At 41.9% G+C, this 25,880-nt stretch overlaps 1 protein-coding gene across 2 annotated transcripts; it reads right to left on the bottom strand.

Moving 5' to 3' along the window:
• Window positions 1-2,671: 2,671 nt before the first annotated feature.
• LOC100567647 (E3 ubiquitin-protein ligase TRIM7) lies at window positions 2,672-20,658 on the bottom strand. 2 transcript variants are annotated; one of them, XM_003217975.4, is made up of 8 exons: window positions 20,562-20,658; window positions 15,061-15,595; window positions 14,000-14,095; window positions 11,651-11,881; window positions 9,446-9,468; window positions 8,088-8,203; window positions 6,851-6,883; window positions 2,672-3,560 (listed from the first exon to the last, which is right to left on the bottom strand). In XM_003217975.4, the coding sequence occupies exons 2-8, from the start codon at window positions 15,472-15,474 to the stop codon at window positions 3,496-3,498; spliced, it is 978 nt and encodes a 325-aa protein (XP_003218023.3). In that variant the 5' UTR covers window positions 15,475-15,595; window positions 20,562-20,658; the 3' UTR covers window positions 2,672-3,495. The 2 variants fall into 2 exon arrangements, with proteins under 2 accessions (XP_003218023.3, XP_016847326.2); XM_016991837.2 differs by having other exon boundaries at window positions 20,495-20,604.
• Between the last annotated feature and the right edge of the window lie 5,222 nt (window positions 20,659-25,880).

Raw genomic sequence — 25,880 nt, 5'->3', positions numbered from 1 at the left:
GATAATGTATTATTACACTGGCTGACGCACATTTTGGTGCCTTAGATGTTAGCCCCGCTTCTGGGTATATTTGACCTACCGATTCCAAAAAATGGTGTCTGTTTGCCTCCAGCAACCATAGTTTTTGAGATATAGAACATATGCCATGTACCAGTTTTGGTGTTCGGTGTCAAATTTATGCAGACAACACCCAACTCTGTTACTCCTTCCACCAAATGCCAATATAATAATAATAATAATAATAATAATAATAATAATAATAATAATAATAATAATTCTTTGACTGCTTGTTTTACTTGTAAGAGTCCTCTGCCCCCTGATCTTCTAGGTAGATATAGCCGGTCAACATCACTGGGAGGGTGCAGTGAGTGATGAATGGTCATGAGTTTTCTTGTTTTTCTGTCCAAATTGTCCAGTTCCGTCTGTGTCCAATTTATGATGCCAGCAGTATATCTTATGACAGGTATGGCCCAGGTGTTTATGGCCTTGATGGTGTTGCCTCCATTGAGCTTGGTTTTGAGAATTTTTCTGACCCTTTGTGTGCATTCTTTGCTAACCACAGTTTTACATGTTCATGCTTGATGTTGTCCAGCTGTAATATGCCCAGATATTTATAGGCCTCTAGCTGGTGACACTTTATTGTTTGGCCATTAGGCATATTTATGCCCTCACTTTCAATGATTTTTCCCTTCTTCAATGCCACTATCAAACATATAGATGTTAATAGAGGAGCGAGAATAGCTCCCTGCGCGACCCCACAAGTTAGTGGAAACCTCTCGGAAACCATCCCTCCCCTCACCACCCGCTGTCCCAGATTCTGGAGGAAGGAGGACACCCATTTAAGGGGTATCCCCCTAACCCCCGTCATGGCTAGGCGGTGGGTCAATAGATTGTGGTCGGCCGTATCAAATGCTGTTGTGAGATCCAATAACACGAGCAGTGCTGATCCGCCTTGATTCCTTTGGCAGCGAAGCTGATCTGTCATGGCAACTAGCAGAGTCTCCGTCCCGTGCCCCCTACGGAAGCTGGACTGGAAGGGATCAAGTCCGGCTGTGTCACTGAGGAACTGCTGCAACTGTTCCGCTGCTGCCCTCTCAACCACCTTGCCCAGAAACGGAAGATTCGAGACTGGGCGGTAGCTAGAGGAAACCGAATGATCTAAGTCTGGTTTCTTCAGCAGCGGAGATACCATTGCCTCTTTTAAGCCCTCTGGAAAAATTCCTTGCTCAAGGGAGCTATTTATTATATTCAACAGAGGTTCACATAATCCCTTCACGAGGAGCCGCCCGTGGCACAATGGGTTAAACCCTTGTACAGGCAGGACTACCTATTCCACTTGCAGAACATATCATGTGATATGCGGGGCTTGAAGAATCCAAGGCTGGAGTTAAAATTGTTGGAAGAAACATTAACAACCTTAGATATGCAGATACCAGTCTGATGGCTGAAAATGAGAAGCTGAGGAGCCTTATCACCAAGGTTAAAGAAGAAAGTGCAAAAGCCGGGCTGCAGTTAAACATCAAGAAAACCAAGATTGTGGCAACCAGATAACTGGCAAACAGAGGGAGAAAAGGTGGAGGCAGTGACAGACTTTGTATTTCTAAGCTTGAAGATTACTGCAGACACAGATTCAGCCAGAAAATCAGAAGACGTTTACTTCTTGGGAGGAGAGCAATGACCAATCTCGATAGAATAGTGAAGAGTAGAGTGCAGTGCCTTTCATGTTCCTTGATTCATGTTTGGACACTGTGTTTAGTGGTTCTTATGTAGACTTGTCCACAGCTGCATGGTATACGGTAGACTCCTGCAGAGGTGAGAGGATCCCTCTTGTCCTTTGTGCCAAATTTGGTCCAGATCCATAGTCGTTTGGGTTCACAGTGCTCTCTGGATATAGGTGCACTACACCTCCCCTAAATCACTGCCAGTTCCTCCCAAATCCATCCAGCATTTTCTGTTGGTCATGGGGGTTTTGTGTGGGACGTTAGGTCCAATTCTATTGTTGCTGGGGTTCAAGGGGCTCTTTGACTGTAGGTGAACTATAAATCCCAGCAACCACAACTCCCAAATATCAAGGTTTATTTTCCCCAAACTCCACCAGTGTTCAAATTTGTGCATATTGAGTATGTGTGCCAAGTTTGGTCCATAGCCATCATTGTTTGAGTTGACAGTGCTCTCTGGCTGTAGGTGAACTACAACTCCAAAACTCAAGGTCAATGCTCACCAAACCCTTCCAGTATTTTCTGGTGGTCATGGGAGTTCTATGTGCCAAGTTTGGTTCAGCTCCATCATTGGTAGAGTTCAGAATGCTCTTTGATTGTAGGTGAACTATAAATCCCAGCAACTACAACTCCCAAATGACACAATCAATCCCCCCCGAAAACCCCCCCACCAGTCTTCCAATTTGGGCATATCAGATATTTGTGCCAAATTTGGTCCAATGAATGAAAATACATCTTGCATATCAGATATTTACATTATGATTCATAGCAGCAGCAAAATTACAGTTGTGAAGTGGCAACAAAAATCATTTTATGGTTGGAGGGTCACCACAACATGAGGAACTGTATTAAGCAGAATACAAAGGAAAATGGAGGGAGATTAAAGAATTGGTGTTATGGAGATTCATGTGACAAGTATGGCAATGAGTTACAATGAAAAAAACAAAGAAGCATCAGGGAGAAAAAACTTTATTAACTACAGAAGAAAACTACAGGAAAAAACTACCTACATGCATAGAGTATGGACTGCGGTGCTCTTTAAAACAAACACTGAAATCTACATCAACCTATGAATCTCACTGTTAGGAGTCAAACAAATTGCATTATCCGGTATATTCACCCTACTAGTTTATGCCATGCTACAGAGTCTAATTTTTGGACTGTAAATCATATACACAGGTCCCTCATTTTGTAATAGAACCCATCTTGCCATTTCCTTGCTATTTAACAATAAAGCCTATTATGGTACCCAAGTCTTACTGGTAGCAAGATTACTAGTGGATTTAAAGAAGGAGAAACAGAGCTGAGGAAAGTTTTGTTTTCGGGTCACAACTTCCCAAATCTCCATCTAGCAAAGCTATGATTGCAATGGTCAAGATACTGGGACATGTCGTCAAAAAAAGGACCTTCTCTTAGCTCTTGATAGAGGAATCTTTAAATCCAGTCCAAGAATCACAGTACAGAAATGTAAGACTCAGTAAGGCCAATGAGGTCGATTAATACTTAGGTTCTCTGCAGAGAATGTGAATCGGAAGTTTATTCTATCGGTGACATCTCATATTGTTCAATAACAAAGAGAATAGAAGATCAGAAATCTATTGTGGGTGAAAGCTACATATCTGCTTTTCCTGTGAGGCCATAGCTCATATCCCTTCCCCTTATACTACAGCTTTCTTTCTGCCAAGTCCCACCCCACCCTCATTCCCTACTATAGTTTCCCAGTAAATTTGCCAGTTGCAAATTTCTTGCATTGCAGTAGATCAGGTAAGGAAATGGATCAGATTTCTGGAAGAGCCTGAAGTGCGCCTGCAAGTATAAGGTTGGGGCAAACCGCTTCTTGATCTAAAAATCAGAATTGAGAGAGGAGAGAGAAAAAAATTAATGGCAATCATTACTACTAGGACAGGAAACTCATGATTGTAAAAATGTATGGGCAGAGAGTGTCTCACAATAGAAGTGCTCAAGGCCACCAACAATCAAAATCATAAGGACATGTCAGAAAGCAATACATGCAGTACCAGGTTACAAATGGGTTGCTGTGAGGCTTCCGGGCTGTATGGCCATGTTCCAGAAGCATTCTCTCCAGATGTTTCGCCCACATCTATGGCAGGCATCCTCAGAGGTTTTGAGGCCTGTAGATGTGGGTGAAATGTCAGGAGAGAATGCTTTTGGAACATGGCCAAACAGCCCAGGAGACTCACAGCGATCCAGTGATTCCGGCCATGAATCACTGGGTTGCTGTGTAAATTGGATGTTGTTGATAAGTCAGGAACTGTCTGTACTGCAAAGTCCTTAAGCCAGTCCACATTTGCAGATTTAACTTTTATGAACTTGATTAAACTCACATTTTTAGTAATAAAGTACCGCTATGAATCTCTAAGTCAGGGTTCCCCAAACTAAGGCCCGGGGGCTGGATGCGGCCCTCCGAGGTCATTTACCTGGCCCCCGCCCTCAGTTTTATAATATAATATATTGTATATACATATAATGTTGATAATAATATTATAATGTAATACAATATAACACTAATAATAATACCATATAATAATATTAATTATATATTCTATATTACATATAATGTTACTAATAATATTACAGTATAGTGGTATAGTTCAATATAGTAATATATAATGCTAATATTGTGCTATGCTAATAATATAATATATTGTATGTACATATAATTTGTAAGCCACTCTGAATCCCCTTTGGGGTGAGAAGGGTGTGATACAAATGTAGTAAATAAATGCAGTAAATAAATAATAAATAAATTTGAGACTTAGGCTCACCCAAAATCTGAAATGACTTGAAGGCTCACAACAACAACAACAACAACAACAACAACAACAACAACCCCAATTAACTTGACTATCTCATTGGCCAGAAGCAGGACCACACTTCCCATTGAAATCCTGATAAATATATGTTGGTTAAAATTGTTTTTATTTTTAAATATTGTATTGTTCTTTCATTGTTGTTGTTGTTTTTGCACTACAAATAAGACAAATGCAGTATGCATCGGAATTTGTTTGTATTTTTTTCAAATGATAATCCGGCCCCTCAACAGTCTGAAGGATTGTGGACCAGCCCTCGGCTTAAAAAGTTTGAGGACCCCTGCTCTAAGTCATCCAGTGTGCTTTTTATGGTTAACTTCTACTTTCAGAGTTGCACTGGAAGACCAAGTGATTCCTAAAAATTTGTTCTCCCAGATATTTTAAAAAAGTTTTTCTTTTATTTTTGGTTTCCCCACTTTTATGGTTGTCCTGCACCCCTCATTGCATGTGGAGGGCTAACTCTACTAACTATGAACTACAACCTCCTGAAGCCCAGTTCCCATGAACTTGAATAATAGAATACTAGAGTTGGAAGAGGCGCTGTGGTCCACCAGTCTAACCCCCTGCCAAGAACAGGAAAATTGCATTCAAAGCACCCCCAACGGATGGCCATCTAGCCTCTGTTTAAAAGCCTCCAAAGAAGGGGCCCCCACCGCACTCTGGGGCAGAGAGTTCCACTGCTGAACAGCTCTTATAGTGAGGAAGTTCTTCCTAATGTTCAGGTGGAATCTCCTTTCCTGTAGTTTGAAGCCACTGTTCTGCATCCTAGTCTCCAGGGCAGCAGAAAACAAGCTTGCTCCCTCCTCCCTATGACATGGCCCTCATCATGCCTCCCCTCAGCCTTCTCTTCTGCAGGCTAAGCATGCCCAGCTCTTTAAGCCGCTCCTCACAGGGCTTGTCCTCCAAACCCTTGATCATTTTAGTTGCCCTCCTCTGGACGCTTTCCAGCTTGTCAACATCTCCCTTCAATTGCGGTGCGCAGAACTGGACACAGTGTGATTCCAGGTGTGGTCTGAGCAAGGCAGAATAGAGGGGGAGCATGACTTCCCTGGATCTAGACTCAAGCCTCCTATTTATGCAGGCCAAAATCCCATTGGCTTTTTTTGCTGCCACATCACATTGTTGGCTCATGTTTAACTTGTTCCCCACTAGGACACCCAAGATCTTTTTCACATGTACTGCTGTGAGCCAGGCGTTCTCCATTCTGTATCTTTGCATTCCATTTTTTCTGCCGGTGGAGTATCCTGAATTTTTCCCTGTTGAACTTCATTTTGTTAGTTTTGGTCCATCTCTCTAATCTGTTGAGATCGTATTGAATTCTGTTCCTGTCTTCTGGAGTGTTGGCTATTCCTCCCAATTTTGTGTTATCTGCAAACTGGATGATTGTGCCTGCTAGCCCTTAACCAAGTCATTAATAAAGATGTTGAACAGAACTGGGCTCAGGATGGAGACTTGCTTATGACACTCCACTCGTCACTTATTTCCAGGACGGAGAAGATGAATTGGTGAACACCCTTTGGGTTCGTTCACTTAGCCAATTACAGATCCACCTAACCATAGTTTTGCCTGGTCCACATTTGACTAGTTTGTTTGCCAGACCTTGTCGAAGACCTTACTGAAATCCAGATATGCTACATCCACAGCATTCCCTGCATCTGCCCAACTTGTAACTCTAACAATAATGGAGGACAGGAGTTGTATCTCCAAGCATCTATTTTCTGTTGGTCATTTGTGCCAGATTTGGTCCAGTGAATGAAAATATATCCTTCATATCAAATATTTACATTACGATTCCTAACAGTAGCAAAATTACAGTTATGAAGTAGCAATGAAAATAATTTTATGGTTGGGAGTCACCACAACATGAGGAACTGTATTAACGGGTCGCGGCATTAGGAAGGTTGAGAACCACTGGTGTAGATGGCATGCACCCTAAAAGGGGATATGAATCGAATGCCTTCTGGATCACTATTATACTTTGGTCTTGTTCCAGGAGTTGTACCTGACAGCAAGCCACATTTTTGCCTTCTTTATAGCAGCAGTAAACTACTTGGAATTAAAAAAAATCTTGACAAGAGATAGGATTTTGATACACTGAGACAGCCTATCAAAAATTTTCACCACTACGAAACTATGCTTCTCAATGCTTACAAAGAACTCAGCTCTTTCTAATTCATCCCAGAAAAGCTCTGATGGGAAGTCAGCAGAACATTTCCAGGGATTCATCCATTCAATTTTTAAACACACACATACATCTCCTTGTTTCCTTATAAATACAATCTCATAATTCCTGATATTTACCTCTTCCCTCCAGGTCTTCAAATGTAAGAACAGCTGCAGAGATAGAGAAGGGTCAATTAAACACAGCATGATTTATAAACATGAGCTATACTTCATTATATCATCTATTTCCCCTCCTTTTCAATAAAGTGAAAGCCAAGCAGATTTGTACTAAAATATTCTCAAATTCCTTCTAGTCCACATAGTATTTTTTCATCTGAGCCTGGAATTTAATCCAGTAACTCCACTTATAGGTGAATTTAGAATACCACCAGTTTCCGGCAAAGCTTCTAATACTGAAGTATATTAATTTTTCACTGGTGACTCCATGTAAAGCCAGAACACTGCCTGGAAAGTCTGCATTTGTGGGTTACAATTTCCTGAATTCCCAAAAGAGATCACAAGGCTAGGAGATTCCAAGAGGTGGCAGCGCCAAAATGGAAAATCCTTCTCAAGTTCCGAATGAGAACTAAGAAAAAATTCTAGGAGGTGCAACTCCAAAATAAAAATGGCATGATCAACACAGATAACATTGGTGAAGTATTTGAAACAAAGAACAATTGTTGATGTTGATCTTCCCAAATGCCATTCACCTGAGCTAGCTTAACGTATTGAAAAGCCAAACAGGATCTGCGCCCACTTTCAGAGCACTGAACTACAGGTTGAGCATTGTTCATCTAGAATTCTGAAATCCCAAATACTCCAAAATCCCAAATAATCCAGATTTTTTTATTTATCGTGTCAGAAATGACTTGAGAACACACTGCAAGTCGCTTCTGGTGTGAGAATTGGCTGTCTACAGAGACATTACCCAGGAGACGCCTGGATGTGTTACCATCCTGCTGGGAGGCTTCTTTCATGTCTCTGCAAGCTAGAGCTGACAGACAGGAGCTCACCTCATCTCACGGAGTCGAACCAGCAACCTTCAGATCAGCAGCCCAACTTTCAGATCAGCAGTTCAGCCAGCACAAAGGTTAAACCCATTGCTCCAGATAGGTGGTTAAGATAGTAACACATTTGCTTTCCGATGCTTTAATGTATGCAAACTTTGCTTCATTTGCAAATTTATTTAAATATTGTGTAGAAAGTATCTTCTAACTACTGTATAAGATATGTATGAAGCATATATGAATTTTATGTTTAGACTCAGGTCTCATCTCCAAGATATATGTACATATGTACAAATAAAGGTATTCCAAACTACCCCCAATTCCAAAACAAAAGACTTCTGGTTTCAGAGCATTACAGAAGTCATTACCTTCAAATTGCTTCAAGGCAACTGGCAGAAGCGAAACGAAATCTTGGAGTTCCCAGATAGGTGTTTTCACCACTGTTGGAAAAGGAACCAGATTTGCCATTTTTTTCATCTCGCACCTGCGGAAAAAATTCATTTGCAACAGATTATTTTATGATGAAATAGCTTCCCACCTCCACATGGTTGTCTTCCTATCATATCCTGATTCCCTTCTTTAACGAGTAAGGACATTTGTGGGAAAGACAATGAAATTATTCTGCCATGTTTTGGATAGACCATGATAATATTCCTCTTTAGTCAGAGTTTTTTTTTTAATAAATAAGGCAATAATTGGAAAATGGATAGATCTGCAATTGGAAAAAAACAGGGAAAGGTAAGACACTTATTAAATACTGGAATAGAAAGTGTTCTACATATGATCCTGGTAAAAGTTCTTTCTCATCCAAGAGTTATTGTAACCTTTTCTTTTTTTTTGGGGGGGGGGGGTGTCAAATAGGGTAAAAGTAAAGGTTTTCCCCTGACATTAAGTCAGCACAATTAAAAAGGCAAATATGGCAGCACATGCAGAAGCAGAATAGATATTTGTTACCAAACCACAACAATGTCAAAAAATAATTATTTTACTTTGGATTGCCACTGATAAAGATATAAGGAGGGAGCAAGGCATGTTGTATTTTGAATGTCAAACTTCTGCACATTTAGAAGCCCAGCTTTTACAACCTGGTATCTTTAGAATGTGAATTCTCCAAGGAGAAGAACTGTATTATTCAGAACTTGGAGTTGATTAATCATAAATAATGAGTCACTCACATTTGGTTCTTTCTCATAACTACATTACATTAAATGTCAATTGGATGCCTCGCTTTCGGCACATTCACTTTAATAGTTAATTTCATAGTTACCAATGTGTAAGGTAAAGATAAAGGTTTTCCCTGACATTAAGTCTAGTTGAGTCCGACTCTGGTGGTTGGTGCTCATCTCCATTTCTAAGTTGTCCATAGACACCTCCATGGTCATGTGGCCGGCAAGACTACATGGAGCACCACTACCTTCCCGCCGGAGCAGTACCTATTGATCTACTCACATTTGCATGTTTTCAAACTGCTAGGTTGGGCAGAAACAATGTGCATGGCCCAATAAATAATGGAGGAGGACTATCACATGGTTCAGGAACTGGCTCATGTTATGCCTCCTTCTGCTTTGTTGTAGGTGTCAAAGTGAATGCAAAGAGAGCATATTTTGTGCCATGAATGAGGTCTGTAGCATTTGGATGAGAAAACCTGGAATCTTCCCAACCCTTTTTACACCAGTTCTCAGACCACGTTTGTGTTTAGGTTTTTGTTAACTTGTAGTATACTTACTTCTCCATGGTGCTTCCAATGGTCTAGAAAAGAGAGAAAGGAGAAACTGATTTACATGGCAGAAATGTTAAGGTATTCCTCAAATCCTGATTTTACAGAGCCTTTCTGCAGCATTACTTTGTGTCTGTATGTATGCATATTGCCCTAAAATACTTTCTCAGGCCTAAGTCTGAGGGGGCAGGAACAAAAGTAAGATTTAAATGGCAAATCCTCCCGTTATCCAGGATTTAGGGGTTCACCATTTCAAGAGCTATATTTTTAGAAAATGAATCAGAATGATTCCAAAATCATCCATGTGACACCTTTGCTTACTGATGGTTTAGTGTACAGAAATTTTATGTCATGAGTAATGATTAGAAATCAGCCAGGTTTTGAAACTGCAAGGCTTTTCAATGCCAATTAAAGTGATTAATTGAAACATTCACACTGGCCTCCAACGGACAAGAGTTCTTTTCCCCACCCTGGACCTTCCACAGATATATAAACCCCACTTGCCTAGTTTCCAACAAACCTCAACAACCTCTGAGGATGCCTGCCATAGATCTGGGCAAAACATCAGGAGAGAATGCTTCTGGAACATGGCCATACATCCCAAAAATGCACAGCAACCCAGTGATGCCTTTGACAACATATTCTGTATAAAGCTGCCTTTAGATTATATGTATAAGGTGTATATCAATCATAAATGCATTCAGTGTTTAGACTTGGGTCCTACCTTCAAGATCTCATTATGTATATACAGGTATATGCAAATAAAGGTACAGTATTCCAAAACTCAAAGAAAAAAGTCCTAACTCCAATTTACCACTGGTCCCAAGCCTTTCAATTGAGTGAAGATCAATCTGTATCTCTACTATCACCATCTGCATTACTTATTATATGACATGGAGCCCCCGGTGGAGCAATGGGTTAAACCAGAGGTCCCCAAACTAAGGCCCATGGGCCGGATGCAGCCCTCCAAGGTCATTTACCTGGCCCCTGTCCTTAAGTTTAGACTTAGGGTTGACGTAAGTCTGAAACGACTTGAAGGCACACAACAACAATCTTAATTTTGGACTATTTCATCATAGTCTGCCCACCCAACAGTTTGAGGGACCGTGATCCGGCCCTTCACTTAAAAAGTTTGAGGAACCCTGGGTTAAACCCTTGTGCTGGCAGGACTGTTAACTTGAAGGTTGGGTTGCTGACCTGAAGGTTGTGGGTTTGAATCCGACTGGCTCTGTTTGCTCGTTATAGAACTCCACTTCAAACAGAGCCAGTGTTACTGATAAGAATGTGAGTAGAGAAGTGTGTGTGTTTTTTTACTATATTCCTTTTTTAAAAAAACCCTTTCCTTAGCAATGTTAATATGGGAGTTTCATATATCTATTGTGTATGTTATTTTTACTCCTTCATTTAGAATACTGAGTACAACTTGATTAAAACACAACACCCGAGGAAGTGATAATGAAACAAGGGGAACAACCCGGGAGACCTTGTTGTGTTCCATTTCTTGGCATTGCAATTCAAACGAAGAATTCCTTTGAACATAAAAACTATTACTTTGGAGACTGAAAATCTTTACTTCAACTGATATTGGCCTAAGATTCCACGCAACTCCAGGAACAATATGGACTTGGTTGTCTCTTTATGTCTTTCAATAGTATACTGTGTTAAGATTATGACATGGAAATTGTACCATTGTTGATGATACTTTGAAAGCTATTTTTTGATGAGAAGTACTCTAATATAGAGTTGTAGAATCTTGATTTGTATTATCATTTTTGGGAGTTTTCAAGTGTGTATATACACATACATTTTGTTCTGCATTATTATAGATATTGTGCATTATTCGCATCTCCTGGGCAATGTCCTTGTAGACAGCCAATTCTCTCACACCAGAAGCAACTTGCAGTTTCTCAAAAAAAAAAAAACTTACTACATATATGAACAGATAGAAGGTGATAGTGGAATATTTCCCCCCTATCATTGATCAGAAAAATCAACAGGATCCTCCTGTGTACTGCTAGTCTTTTTCAACTGGAAGGAAAATCCTCCAGATCACATATAGGGATGCTTTGGTTGTGCTTTCCCTGTACAGCAAGGGGTTGGACTGGATGAACCTTGAGGTCTCTTCCAACTCTAATTCTATGAGATTCACAAAGTTCTTAATAATGTTTACATAGGAGAAACCTTTGGGGAGTGTCAGCCTTAAAGTTTTCTTGCCTGTAAGAAGTCAAGTGTCCTCTGCTGATGCTTCTTCCTCAAATCCCAGATGAAATCCTGAGTCTTGGTGCGTTCCCTGGAGAGCTCCGCCATGTGCTCGCTCTTCTTCAGCTGCATCTCTTCCACAGCATTGTCCATTTTAGAAATCCTATTGTTGCATAACTCTGTTAGGCGCTGGTGAATGCTCTCGAAGCAGCGCACCATAAGCTGCTTCTCTGTCTCCACTTGTTGCTGCAAGTAAGCGGGTGGAAGGAACAGGAAATAGCAAGTTAAAATCCCTTCAGAAACAACATCAGTTGGAGGAGGACAAAGTGTGTCACCATCTTAGAAAATTGTCTCATCTTATTTTGGAAACTAAGCAGGGACAGGGTTGGCCTATATTGGGTTGGCTTCCACACTATAATTCATAGCACTATGATTCCATTATAATGACCATGTCTACAGGTTATGGAAACCTGAGGTTAGTAAAGCCAGCTTTCCAAATTTGCTTGGGTTTGGGGCACAGGACCCTCATGAAAGTGAGCAAGGAATAAATAAATTGCTAAATAAAAATTGTACCTTTCTATGAATTTCTAAGTCTTCTAGCATGACTCTGTGGTCAACTGACCACTGAATCACATTAGATGACATCAGCAATTCTCTGTGAGGAGAGGCTGGTAAGAAATAAAATTATTACTACTACAGTAGAGTCTGACTTATCCAAGATAAACGGGTCGGCAGAACCTTGGATAAGCAAAAATCTTGAATAAGAAGGGATTAAGAAAAAAGCCTATTAAACATAAAATTACATTATGATTTTACAAATTACGCACCAAAACATGTTTTACAAGAAACTGACAGAAAAAGCAGTTCAATACACAGTAATGTTATGTAGTAATTACTGTATTTACGAATTTAGCGCCAAAACATTGCAACATTTATTACAAAAACAATGATTACTAAAAGTCAGACTGCCTTGAATAATACAAAACCTTGGATAAGTGAGACTCTACTGTACTACTACTACTAAGGAGCCCTCGGTGGCACAGTGTATTAAAGCGCTGAGCTGCTGAACTTGCAGACCAAAAGGTCGCAGGTTCAAATTTGGGGAGCGGAGTGAGCACCTGCTGTTAGCCCCAGCTTCTGCCAACCTAGCAGTTCGAAAACATGCAAAATGTGAGTACATCAATAGGTACCACTTTGGCGGGAAGGAAATGGCGCTCCATGCAGTCATGCCAGCCACATGACCTTGGAGGTGGCTCTTCGGCTTAGAAACGGAAATGAGCACCAAACCACAGAGTCGGACACGACTGGACTTAATGTCAGGGGAAACCTTTACTTTTTACCTACTACTAAAGAGTTCTTGCTCGAAATCTCTAGGTCATTCAGCTTGAATCGAGGAAGCTGCCCATTGAATCACACTGGAAGGCCTAGAGAGAACATAATCATCTCCTCAAAAAGTCAAAACTGCAAATGTGTAGAGACAATTGTAGTTTGGGAATGCCAGAGGTCTAAATACAGTGTCAGGAAATGAAGTGCCCTGGACATGAAGTGCAGCATTGCCATGGGTTATATGCTGTTTTCCTCTTATTCTCCCTGTCCATATTCTGTCCAATCAGGGTATTTTCAAACAGTGGACTTCCTATGATAGTACATTAAGACTCCTGGGATACATTCCAAGACAGACTGTGGTTGTCTGAAACTATGGATATGACCAAACACAATTAAATTACCCAACTTCCAGTCCCAGAATACCACATAGTTTGACCCGAAGAACCAAGAGGCTACTAAACAGGGACCCAAGAATCTGCTGCGTTTTCCAGGGAATTTGCAGGATAAGCACACAATAAAATTGCCCAGAGGACATAGGAAATTCCTAGAGATCATTTTTCCAAGACAAGAATAAGGAAAACAGTAGATATAATGGTTTTGCATTTATGGGCGTATAACTACAATAAGATATTCAGCATCTACCCTGATTTCTTAGAAGATGATTCCTAGTAAGAAACTCCCATAACCTCCTGCTAGCAAAGCCACTAGAACTGTAATCTAAAAATACAGCTTGTTGACCAGGTGAATCATCTCCATCACCATCTGCTGACTGCAAATTCTGAGAGCTATAGTTTTTTCAAGCTCTGAATTCAGTGAATGAGGAGTGTGGCAGCAGCAGAAAAAGCTTAACCTGAAACCACTGAATGTTTGCAGAAAATTCATCTTTTGTTGACAGTTACACGGAGGATATTTTGCTTCTATGACACATAACAGTTAACAGAGATGACAAGAAGGCTGATCTTGATGTATGTTTTTTATTTTGATGAATAAACCTCCTAAAATGAGAGTGGTTAATGTCCTACCAGCAGTGATACCTACCATAACATCTTGCCATTGTTTTTCCATAAGTGACTTGTGCATCTCAATGTCTTCCTCCTCTTTCAACAGCTCATCAATGCGGTTTGCAATCTCATCCTGAAAGGAAGAACATAGGAAATACAGTCAGCCCTCGACATTCGCTGGGGATAGAGGTATAAGTGAAAAACCACGAATAATAAAACTGTTAATTTTTAACTTGAGAGAACACCTCCCTGGGAATTTCTAGATTCTCCAGCCTGATTCAATGGTCAACTTGCATTGGAGGATAGTGCTGTAGGACAGTGTCTCTCAATCTTTGATCCTCAAGGTTTTGGACATCAACTCCAATAATTCCCAGTCAGCTTACCAGCTGTTAGGAATTGTGGGAGCTGAAGTCAAAAACACCTGGAGGACAAAAGATTGGGAACCAGTGCTGACACTGAGATTCCTGGTGAGGTGTTCTCTCGAAAAATTTCTCATCCCCTAAAATGTTGGAAATAGCAACTTCCCAAGCCTTTCACTATTTCTTTGTTAATGTATATATTTGCTAACCTGTATTCTATGTGTATCTTGATTTGCCAGTTTGACTTACCTCTTTGGAGTGGGAGGGGTTACAGACATGTTACTGTGCTGAGCATGTTCAGACTCAAGACTCCATTTTGTATTCAGTGTGATTTTGGACTTCAATGTGTTAAAGTCTGCTTTAGACTTCAGTGGAGGTGGATGCATGTTTGCTTTTGAACTTCAGTGAGTACAACTATACTTAAAGACTATGGACTATTGATTAAGAATGACATCCTGTGCACTTAACACAGAGAAACCTAAATCCTATTTATAACTGAACTTTAATAAGAAACGTGCCCGTATGGTGAATTAATACCAGATGTTTGTGGTTAAACAAAATACGTTATTTTTCATTGAAGACTTCATTTTTTATCTCGAGTGCATATTTTAAATCAAGGTTTCAAGTGTGTGTATATCTTTTGGGCAACTGCAAATTCAGCTTCAAAGAAACAACCATTTTCTGCTATTTGCCTTCGACAAACATGTCTCTCTTCCCCTTGATCACACAGACTTCCTACCTTGTAGTCATTGGCAGCTTCCGATGCAGGGACAGCATTGTGAGCCAGGTGGTCCTTGGTTTTCTCACACTCAGGGCAGAAAGAGAGAAGATGGTCCTTGCAGAAGTATTTCACAGCCTGCCGATGTTCCTTGCAGATTTTCCCTCCTTCGGCTATTTCGGTCCCCTCCTGACACACCCATTTGACCATTTTCACGGCTTTGGCCAGGTCGGCATGTGGCTTGAGGTTTTCCCGAAGAGCTGGCTTCTTGCACCGAGGGCACAAGGTCTCCGTCTTGGACTCCCTCCAGGCGTGCAGAATGCAGGAATGGCAGAAGTGGTGCTCGCAGTCCAAAGTGACAGGATCTATGAAATACTCATGGCAGAGGAAGCATGTTGCCTCAAACCAATCATTCATCCCAAAAACCTTAGACATCCTGTTGTTAAAATGGATTGGGTTTTTGCCTTCCTTTTCTGCTGGAGTGCAGAGAGCCCTCAGAGGAAGAGACCAAACCAGTTCCTGTTTTTGGAAGAACTGTAAAGGAATGACTTCCAACCTGAGTGAAGAGAACAAAGAAACAATGGGAATTAAACGCTATCACCTTGCATTTCCACTCAATTTCCCAAAGTCTTGCTGTCACAAATATGTGCTGGGAAGGTGCAACATAAAGAAGAAACACAGTGAACAAGGACATCATGTTATAGAAGATACTGCAGAACAAACCAGCATGCCTCACCATCACCCTAACAACAACAACTTTATTTTTATACTCTGCTACTATATCCCTGAAGGGACTCGGGTGGTTTACATATGCGATACAAAGTCCAACATATATAAAATCAACAATCCATTAAAACAAAACCTCCAATAAAATAAAATAAAAACACCACAAAATAAGCAATCTGTCTAAAACATAATTGAACATAAAGAGAAAAACAGAAGCATTGAGCATCTCATCCTAGATATGTACATATATAATGGGATTAAAAAAAGGTTAGGATAGAGGCACTTTGCACATGCTCAGAATAGTCCCTAATACATTGGTATCAAACTCATCTTAATCAAAGACCACATCAGCCTCATGGCTGCCTTCAAAGAGCTGTTAAATGCATGGATAGAGAATCTGTGGATACAGGGGGCCAACTAGAACTTTTTAACATAGTGGTTCTTTAGTTTTTACCTAATTTGGGTCCCCAGATGTCACTAAATGACATTGCTTTTGATTATCCACCATGTGGACCTTTTTTAGTGTCAGGAGCGACTTGAGAGACTGCAAGTCACTTCTGGTGTGAGAGAACTGATCGTCTGCAAGGACATTGCCCAGGGGACACCCAGATATTGGTGTTTTACCATCCTGTGGGAGGCTTCTCTCATGTCCTTGCACGGGGAGCTAGAGCTGACAGACAGGAGCTCACCACGCTTCCCAGATTCGAAATGCCAACCTTTCGGTTAGCAATCCTGCCAGCACAAGGATTAAAACCCATTATGCCACTGGGGAGCTAGAGCTGACATAAGGGAGCTCACTCGCTCCCCGGATTTGAACCACCGACCTTTCAGTTAGCAGCCCTGCCGGCACAAGGGTTTAAACCCATTATGCCACTGGGGACTGGGGATAATAGGAATTGCAGCTCAACAGCACTTATGGCTCTGAAGTTGGGGAAAGGTTAAAGTCAGATATCATATCCTCAAACCTTGTTTCCCAATTCAGACCCCACTCTCCTGACTAAACAGAACAAACTGCAGCTTTCCCAATGTTCCTGTATCACAACTCCCATCAGCTCTCTAGTCATTATGTCTAATGATGAGGAATACGGGGGTCGTAGTCCAGTATCTGGAAGGCTACATAAAATGGCTTGATTTTAACCCATGTGCCCCAATACCAAAAAGGGAGCAGGATTCTTGCTCAAGCTCCAGGAAGGGTGGAAAGGGGGGGGGGGGAGCTTATCAGAGAAAGAGACAAAAGAGGCAGACAGGGAAGGAGTATGAATAAAATGCAGACTGTGAAGGTAACTGTTAAAAAGACAACTTCCCAAATCCTTTCTTGTCGCTGCCATTGTTTATCAAAGTAACATTCCTGTTCCTTTAAACTGCTTAAGGGAGTTCTTTTCATTCATTTAAATCTGAATCCAGTAGCTCAAGGCACAGCTGGAAGCCAGCACCTGATCTATGCCATGATAAGTCCTCCACCATTTCACAGAACTATAGAAGTAATGATAATCATTGTTGTGTGCCTTCAAGCCATTTCCTATCTATGCAAAATGCATTCCAGGTTTTCTGGGGCTGAGGGACTTAAGGTCATCAAGTGAATTTCCAAGCAGGGAATCAAACCACACTGGATCCTTAATCAAGTAAGATTAAGTAAAGTCTCAAGTATATGAAAAGTTACTTAACTTTAAAGTTTACTGGAAGCTAAAAGGGTGCCCTTATCTAAAGCTCAAACCTTACACTATACTAAGGCAAGAGAGGATGCCAGGTAGTTAGGCTTTGACTGCACAAATTTATCGATTGCACTGAATATTAATCTTTTGCACTAGATAGCCAGCATGGCATAGTAGTCTGAGTATTAGGATGCAATTTTGGAAACAAAGGTTTGATTCTCCACTGGATTACTCAGAAAACCCCCATGGTAGCACTGCCTTAGGATCACCATGAACTGGAAAGACTTGATCTCACTCAAACGCTCAAAACCTCCTCTAGCCTCTTAGGCCCTTTCCAAAAAGGTAAAGGTTTTCCTTGACTCATGTCTGACTCTGGGGGTTGGTGCTCATCTCCATTTCTAAGCCAAAGAGCCGGCATTGTCCGTAGACACCTCCAGGGTCATGTAGTGCATGGAGCGCCGTTACCTTCCCGCCTGAGCAGTACCTATTTATCTACTCACATTGGCATGTTTTCGAACTGCTAGGTTGGCAGGAGCTGGGGCTAACAGCGGGCGCTCACTCCGCTTCCCGGATTTGAACCCGGGACCATTTGGTCCACAAGTTCAGCAGCTCAGTGCTTTAACACACTTCGCCACCGGGGCTCCCTTTCTACACTGCCATATAAATTCCAGATTATCTGCCATAAACTGGATTATATGGCAGCATAGACTCCTAATCCAGTTCAAAGCAGATCATGTGGATTATCTGATTTGATAATATGGGTTATATGGCAGTGTAGAAGGTGCCTTAATCTGTCCTTGGAACAGAAAGGTCAGTACATTTTGCTTTATTGGCTAGCTGCACATTGGAAGCTCTACCTCTATACAGAAATATTTGGAATGTACAGGGTGGTTCAAAATGATGGACCCAATTTCAAAGCAGTGTGACAATTACAAAAAATGTTACCAACGATTTTAATGAATTATCAAATTTTATTTTGGGCCAGAAACAGATCTAAAAAATAACATCACAAATGGAGAATATATCTGGGTTGCTGTGAGTTTTCCGGGCTGTATGGCCATGTTCCAGAAGCATTTTCTCCTGATGTTTCGCCCACATCTATGGCAGGCATCATCAGAGGTTTTGTGGTCTGTTGGAAACTAGGCAGGTGGGGTTTATATATTTGTGGAATGTCCACGGTGGGATAAAGAACTCTAGTCTGTTTGAGGCAAGTGTGAATGTTGCAATTGATCACCTTGATTAGCCTTGAATAGCCCTGTAGCTTCAAAGCTTGGTTGCTTCTTGCCTGGGGGAATCCTTTGTTGGGAGGTGATGAGCTCACTCTGATTGCTTTTTGTCTGGAATTCCACATGTTTTTGAGTGTTATTCTTTATTTACTCTCCTGTTTTTAATTTTTCAAACCTGGTTTTAGAGTTTTAAACAAATCTGCTTACCAGTATTTAAAAATTCTAAAAACAGGACAGTAAATAGAGAACAACACTCAGAAAACAGAGGAATTCCAGGCATGAAACAATTAGGGCCAGTGGCACAGTGCATTAAAGTGCTGAGCTGGTGAACTTGCGGACCAAAAGGTCCCAGGTTCAAATCCCGGAAGCTAAATGAGTGCCCGCTGTTAGCCCCAGCTCCTGCCAACCTAGCAGTTCGAAAACATGCAAATGTGAGTAGATTAATAGGTTCTGCTCCGGCTGGAAAGTAACGGCGCTCCATGCAGTCATGCCGGCCACATGACCTTGGAGATGTCTATGGACAACGCTGGCTCTTCGGCTTAGAAACGGAGATGAGCACCAACCCCCAGAGTCGGTCATGACTGAACTTAATGTCAGGGGAAACCTTTACCTTTAACGCCTCCCAACAAAGGATTTTTCCCAGGCAGGAAGCAGCCAAGTGTTGAAGCTGTAAGACTATTCAATGCTAATCAAGGTGACCAATTGCAACATTTACACTTGTCTCAAGCAGACAACATGTTCGTTCTTTCTCCCTCCATGGATATTTGGAGGCTTTTAAACAGAGGCTGGATGGCCCACGAAGTCTGATCTAAATCTATGATTCTAAGATTCTATGAAATGTAGCCTTAGGAATACAGTTGTGCCATATTCAATGCAACTAAATGTAACTATGTATTATTGCATTGAATACAATCATTGTGATACAATTTGATACAAGGAATACATATTAACTATAGGCCTGCGAACACAATTGCATTAGTAGTTTGCTGTGAGTTTTCCAGGGTGTATGGCCAGGTTCCAGAAGCATTATCTCCTGACATTTTGGCCACATCTATGGCAGGCATCCTCAGAAGTTCTGAGGTCTGTTGGAAACTATGCAAGTGGGGTTTATGTATCTGTGGAATAATGTCCAGGGTGGGAAAAAGAACTCTTGTCTGTTGGAGGCAAATGTGAATGTTTCAATTGGCCACCTTGATTAGCACTGAATAGCCTTTCAGTTTCAAGGTCTGGCTGTTTACTGCCTGGGGATATCCTTTGTTGGGAGATGTTAGCTGGTCCTGGAATTCCTCTTTGTTCGGAAAGTTGTTCTTTATTCACTGTCTTGTTTTTAGAATTTTCAAAATACTAGTAGCCATTACATACAGTGCAATTACATATCATTACATTTCACTACATTTAGTATAACAGAACCTAATAGAAGAAATGTATATTAAATATAGACCTATGAATACAATTCCGCTGCATTCAATGCAATTAAATATAATTGCATTTAATGGCATTTTATACAAGAAATGAGTGTTAAATGCAAGCCTGCGGATATACTTTCATCTTATTCAATGTAATTAGTCATAATTACATTTAATTGCCTTTAAAACTATAGGTGTAGTATGATTTAATTCAAGAAATGTATGTTAGATCCACACCTCCAAATATAATTTCCTTTGACTCAATGCAATTATATATTAATGCAATATATTAATTATAAATTGCATTTATTATTAATGCAATAAACCATAATTACATTTGATTGCATTTATTACAATTGCTGCAATGCACTTTAATACGAGAAATGCACATTAAACACAACACAATCTGCTGGTTTCTACCTCTTGGACTCTCACAAAGGCTTACCTGGAAGGCAAATAGAAGTGAATGAGAAGAATGAAGGACCCTCCAAAAAGCAGGACCCAGTACTCACCAGTGGAAAAAAAAGTCGCGTGGAACATTGAAGTCCAGACACCTGGCTTCTTTAAAGGTCCCGCTTGGCCCCGCCTCTTTATGCTAATGAACTACACTTCCCGAAGGCCAACGCGCTAACTCTCAAGGCCTTCTTAGCCCTGTTCTTGCCGAATGGCTCTCTGGGAATAGTAGTCTTCTTTTTTGCCGCGCTTCTCTTCTTTCTCTCCAATGAGAGAAGAGAGAATTACCTGTGTCCATTCTCATTGGTCGAATTTGAAAACAGCTGTGTCCAATGGAGGTTCTTCCTTTATTTCCCTAGTCTGTGCTTTTAATTCAATGGAATGCTTGGACTTGTGGCCAGAAAGGGTGTGTCTACATTGTGGAATTAACACAGTTTGACCCCCTCTTTGAGTGCCATGGCTCAATGCTGTGGAATCTTGGGATTTGTAGCTTTACTAGGGATTTAATCTTCCTTGCCAGAGTGCTGGAGCCTCACCAAACTACAACTCCCAGGATTTCACAGCATTGAGTCCTAATAGCTCAGGCATGGGCAAACTTGGGCCCTCCAGGTGTTTTGGACTTCAACTCCCACCATTCCTAACCGCCGGTAGGCGGTTAGGAATGGTGGGAGTTGAAGTCCAAAACACCTGGAGGGCCCAAGTTTGCCCATGCCTGTATAACTAGCTAATTTTGCATCAAACTGCATTAATTCTGCAGTGTAGATGCTCTCATGGGCAACCCAGACATCAAGAAACTAAAATCAAGCCTACTTTTTGTTCACAAAAATGGGTATTTCATTTTCAAACAGTACTAAGATGAGTCTGCAACCTGTTTTGAAGGTGAATTTCCTCAACCAGAGGCTTCCAGGAGTTGGAACGCAGCCCATTTGAGGCTTCAAACTGAGTTGAAATTACAAATGTACTTTGGCTCAATTAATTCAAGGAGTGGAGATAGGGGAAAACAATTTTTTAAGCCATCATGACAGCCTAAGAATTGAACATAAATAGATGTGGATCAATTTGTACTGTCATTAATGTTTTATATTATGTCTATTTTTCAGTATGTAGTTATAAGACTATTGATGTTGATTGTATTGCTTTGATTTGTTTGTCTTTGTTGCTTACGGCATTGAATTTTTGCTTTTTTTGTACGTAAACCACTCTGAGTCCCTTTGGGAGAGAGGGAGGTCTATAAATAAAGTATTTATTATTATTTATTATTATTATAGATAGTATTTCTGTTGACTCCTTCCCCTGTTCTTTCAGATGAGACAAATGTGGTCATCGCTAATAGTAAATTTTGATTTCTCAAAAAACACATCATGCCAGACTAATCTGATCTCTTTTTTCGATAGAGTTACAAGCTGGGTCGATGTAGCATGTCTGAATTTCAGGAAGGCTTTTGACTAGTCCCCCATGGCTTTTTGGCAAACAAATTAGTCAAATGTGGGCTAGGCAAAATTACAGTTAAGTGGATCTGTAATTGGTTAAGTGAACGAACCCAAAGGGTGCTCACCAATGTGTCTTCTTCATCCTGGAAAGAAGTCACAAGTGGACTGCCATAAGCAGGGGTCCGTCCTGGGCCCGGTTCTGTTCAACATCTTTATTAATTACTTAGATGAAGCCATGATCATCAAGTTTGCGGATGACACCAAATTGGGAGGGATTATCTAATACTCCAGAAGACAGGAGCAGAATCCAAAATGATCTTAACAGATTAGAGAGATGGGCTGAAACTAACAAAATGAAGTTCGACAGGGACAAATGCAAGATACTTCACTTCAGCAGAAAAAAAATGGAATGCAAAGATACAGAATGGGGGACACCTGGTTTGACAACAGAACATGTGAAAAGGTCTTGGAGTCCTTGAGGGGAACAAGTTAAAAATTAGCCAATAATGTCATGCGGTGGCTAAAAAAGTCAATGGGATTTTGGCTTGCATAAATAGGGGTATAGCATCTAGATCCAGGGAAGTCATGCTCCCCCTCTATTCTGCCTTGTTCAGACCACACCTGGAATACTGTGTCCAATTCTGGGCACCGCAATTGAAGGGAGATGTTGACAAGCTGGAATGTGTCCAGAGGAGGGCAACTAAAATGATCAAGGGTCTGGAGAACAAGCCTTACGAGGAGCGTCTTAAAGAGCTGGGCATGTTTAGCCTGCAGAAGAGAAGGCTGAGAGGAGACATGATGAGGGTCATGTATAAATACAGTATGTGAGGGGAAGTCATAGGGAGGAAGGAGCAAGCTTGTTTTCTGCTGCCCTGGAGACTAGGACGTGGAACAATGGTGGAGAAGGAGATTCCACCTGAACATTAGGAAGAACTTCCTAATGATAACCGTCGCCCCCGCTTTCAGATTGATTTGAAAACGCAGCAGAGAGTTCCATAGATTACTCTCCGAGAGAACGGAGCGGGACCGCAACAGACCATTATTAAAAGATCTTTTTTTCTTCATTTTCCCTTTCCCTGAACTATGTAACAAATCCCCCCAATAAAAGTAGCATTTATTTTAACAGTAACACTCTCTATCTGGTTATTTTGTATCTCCCTCTGACTCCTTCCTTTTTGCATGCGGTTTCTCTCCCTCCCGTCCTTTAACTCCGGCTGAGGTTCTCCGCCATAGATTAACATGGCGGACGATATAAATTGGCTCATATCTCTATCAAAATTACCCCTAGAACGCTCCTCTTTTAGTCTTAACCCTTTCTAAGGCTCCTGACTCGAAGACAACCAGCAGACCCGAAATCGGTCCAGTTTTCGGCATCTCAACAGCTGACTGTCAAACGGAACCGCGTTTCTTTCCAAGCCAAGTTGCTGCTTTATCCCGGGTTTTTCTCTCCCCGCGACTCGCGGAATGGTTCTCCCTGGCCCCTTTCTGTGAAATGGGGATGGGGGGATCGCTCTCTCGCGGGGGAGACATAGTTCACCGAGGACCCTCACCCTCTACGGCTGCCAAGGGATGCCCGGACGGGGGCTCTCCACGTTTCATTCATAATTTCATAATTTTATGAAAGAGAAGAACACTCTTCCCCACGCCTACCCCTTGGACTTATGAAATCCTATACCTCCAAAGACTTACTAACCCATATGTGCCCCTTCCCCATGCCATCTCTATGAATTCCTTATGAACTCTTTCCCCTCATGTATTTGTGAATTTTCATATTCTATGTACATGACTCACTGTTGTATGAATTTCAAATTGTTGGGCAAACTCCATGGATTGTGAAATCATGCTGCTTGAACCCTACTTCTATGTTGGATTCCCCAGATGTTGTGAACTTCGTTCCTATCAAATGTTTTCTATTGCTCATTTATATTGTTTATATCATTCATGATTCCCCTTTATGCAATGTCACCCACCTTTATGGTTTCTCCTTTATCTACCTATCTGCCTATATGTATTTACACTCTTTGGGATCCCCGGAAAATATGTGTTTTTCCCTGCTGGGTTTATGTTCCGACTTTATTTATAATTTTCATTTTATCCCATATAATTGTCAGATCATGAAATCAAATGGGAAATATTACGACCCCAACCTGAACTCTAGCCCCATGACTCAGACCTCCCCTTCCCAAAAACAAAAGGATAATCTGCCACAGTTTAATCCCATCTAGGACAATATAGGGCGAGTCACCAAACTAAAGGTGATTCGCCCCCAAGGCAAACATTGTCACATCTCAGGCCAGGACGCCGCAGGAAGGCACCCTGTGGGGCCGTCAATGATGGCTCATCAAATCACCACTTCCCGTCTGGCACCCCAAAGACATATCTAAAATCTGTGAACGTGACAGGACCCCGGACATCCTTGATGGGTGTCATTAATTCCTTTAGAAATCGGCTGGGCCAGAATTAATCAGATATTTCCTGTCCGGTCACCCCATTGTCTCAATAGCTCCCGCCTCCTCCTCTCTGATTGGCCCGAGAGGGGACAAAAAGCGGCTCCCCATTGGGCCAGCAGAGCAAGGCGGGAAACGAAAGCCCGCCTCGTTCAACCTCTCAGCCTATCCGCGATCAGATGGGCAGGGAAGCGGGGCGGGAGATTCAAAGGGCTGTCAGACCGAAACATTGTATAAATATGGCTTTATTTGAAACATATGTTACGCTAGTAGATTGAATGATCGCTACTAGTGTCCATTCAGCTGAATCGCTCAATAAAAACTCCTTGGCGGATTTTTCCTTCAACTTGGCGGACCTTCTTCATTTCGGCTTCAGGTTGTATTGCGGCTTATATTCCTCTTTTGGCTTCGCCAGGGTCCGTTCCCTCAGGACCGGATCGGCTTCCTTCTAAAGGGGCCCAATCCCCCAAACGCGGTCGATAACATAATTTGGCTTTACCACGAAGGGACTCGCTTGGAAGTTCCAAAAATCAATTTTTTAGGCTAAAATTCCAAGCGGCGACCTTGGTCCAGATATTCTGGGACAGGTTGGGGAGAGAAACGGCTGCAAGGAGGGCCCTCCGACCAACAATTTGACCTCATTTCACATCCAAATTTCTCTGGCAGCCCCTTTCTCTCTCTAGATCTGATTCAGGGTACTGAACAAAGGAGCCAGATAGGAGGAAGCAGATTTTTAGCTCCTCGAAGGAAAGGCGCCAACGTGAAACAGGGGACGCCCTGTAAAAATAAAAGGGAACCGGCCCCGTTGTTGAGACCCAGGTGGGCGGAGCCTTGGAGGTATTGCACTTCGGATCAGGGCTCGGTAACAAATTCCTGGTGAAACGCGGGAACATCTGGCGCTCGGGGGGCGTGTGAGGACAGTCTGGCTTGTAAGATTACAGGTTCAAGAATCGCAGGGTAGGGGAACGGTTGCGTTCCCGGGGCACCTGCGGATTCCACGAACGCCAGCCATCCAGTCTTGGTGAAGGGAACTCTCGGTAGGACGAGCTGACCTGGCCGGTTGGGTGAGTCGTTACTCCGTTAACTGTCAGGTACTGGGCAGAGGTTGAGCCAAGAATGGGTGCTTGTTCAGCACGTCCAGGGTGTCCCACCCCAGCAGACATCCCCAGGGATTCTCCATTGGGCAAGATCCTGGCCGATTGGGGTGGGTTTGCATCGAAAAACATGGTGCAGGCCAGGTTGGTCCAACTCTGCAAGCGTAAGTGGCCCCTCGTGGCCCTTGAAGGGGGAGTCGCTTGGCCTCCACATGGCAGTGAGGATGAGAGTCTCATTTTGAAACTCCAGAGCCATTGCCATGGGGAGGGCAAGTGGACCCAACTTGCTTATGCTGCAATGTTCATGGCCTTAAGCCAGAGGGAGAGTGGAAGGGGAGAGGGGGTCCAAGTCTTCCCATGCAGGGACGTGGGCTCCAAACCCACTCTCCTCAGAAGCTCCTCTCTAG

This window comes from Anolis carolinensis, chromosome 2 (genome assembly GCF_035594765.1).
Source record: "Anolis carolinensis isolate JA03-04 chromosome 2, rAnoCar3.1.pri, whole genome shotgun sequence".
Classification (NCBI taxonomy): Eukaryota; Metazoa; Chordata; class Lepidosauria; order Squamata; family Dactyloidae; genus Anolis; species Anolis carolinensis.
This window is presented reverse-complemented; position numbering and strand designations above follow the sequence as displayed.

Excerpts from the sequence above, each read along its gene's own strand:
- LOC100567647 (XM_016991837.2), bottom strand. The coding sequence starts at position 20,589 with ATGTTCCACGCGACTTTTTTTTCCACTGGTGAGTACTGGGTCCTGCTT. Across the intron at positions 8,204-9,445 it reads ATTGGAAGCACCATGGAGAA|GTGCGAGATGAAAAAAATGG; the intron begins GTAAGTATACTA and ends TTTTTTCCGCAG. Across the intron at positions 6,884-8,087 it reads TGCCTTGAAGCAATTTGAAG|CTGTTCTTACATTTGAAGAC; the intron begins GTAATGACTTCT and ends CTATCTCTGCAG.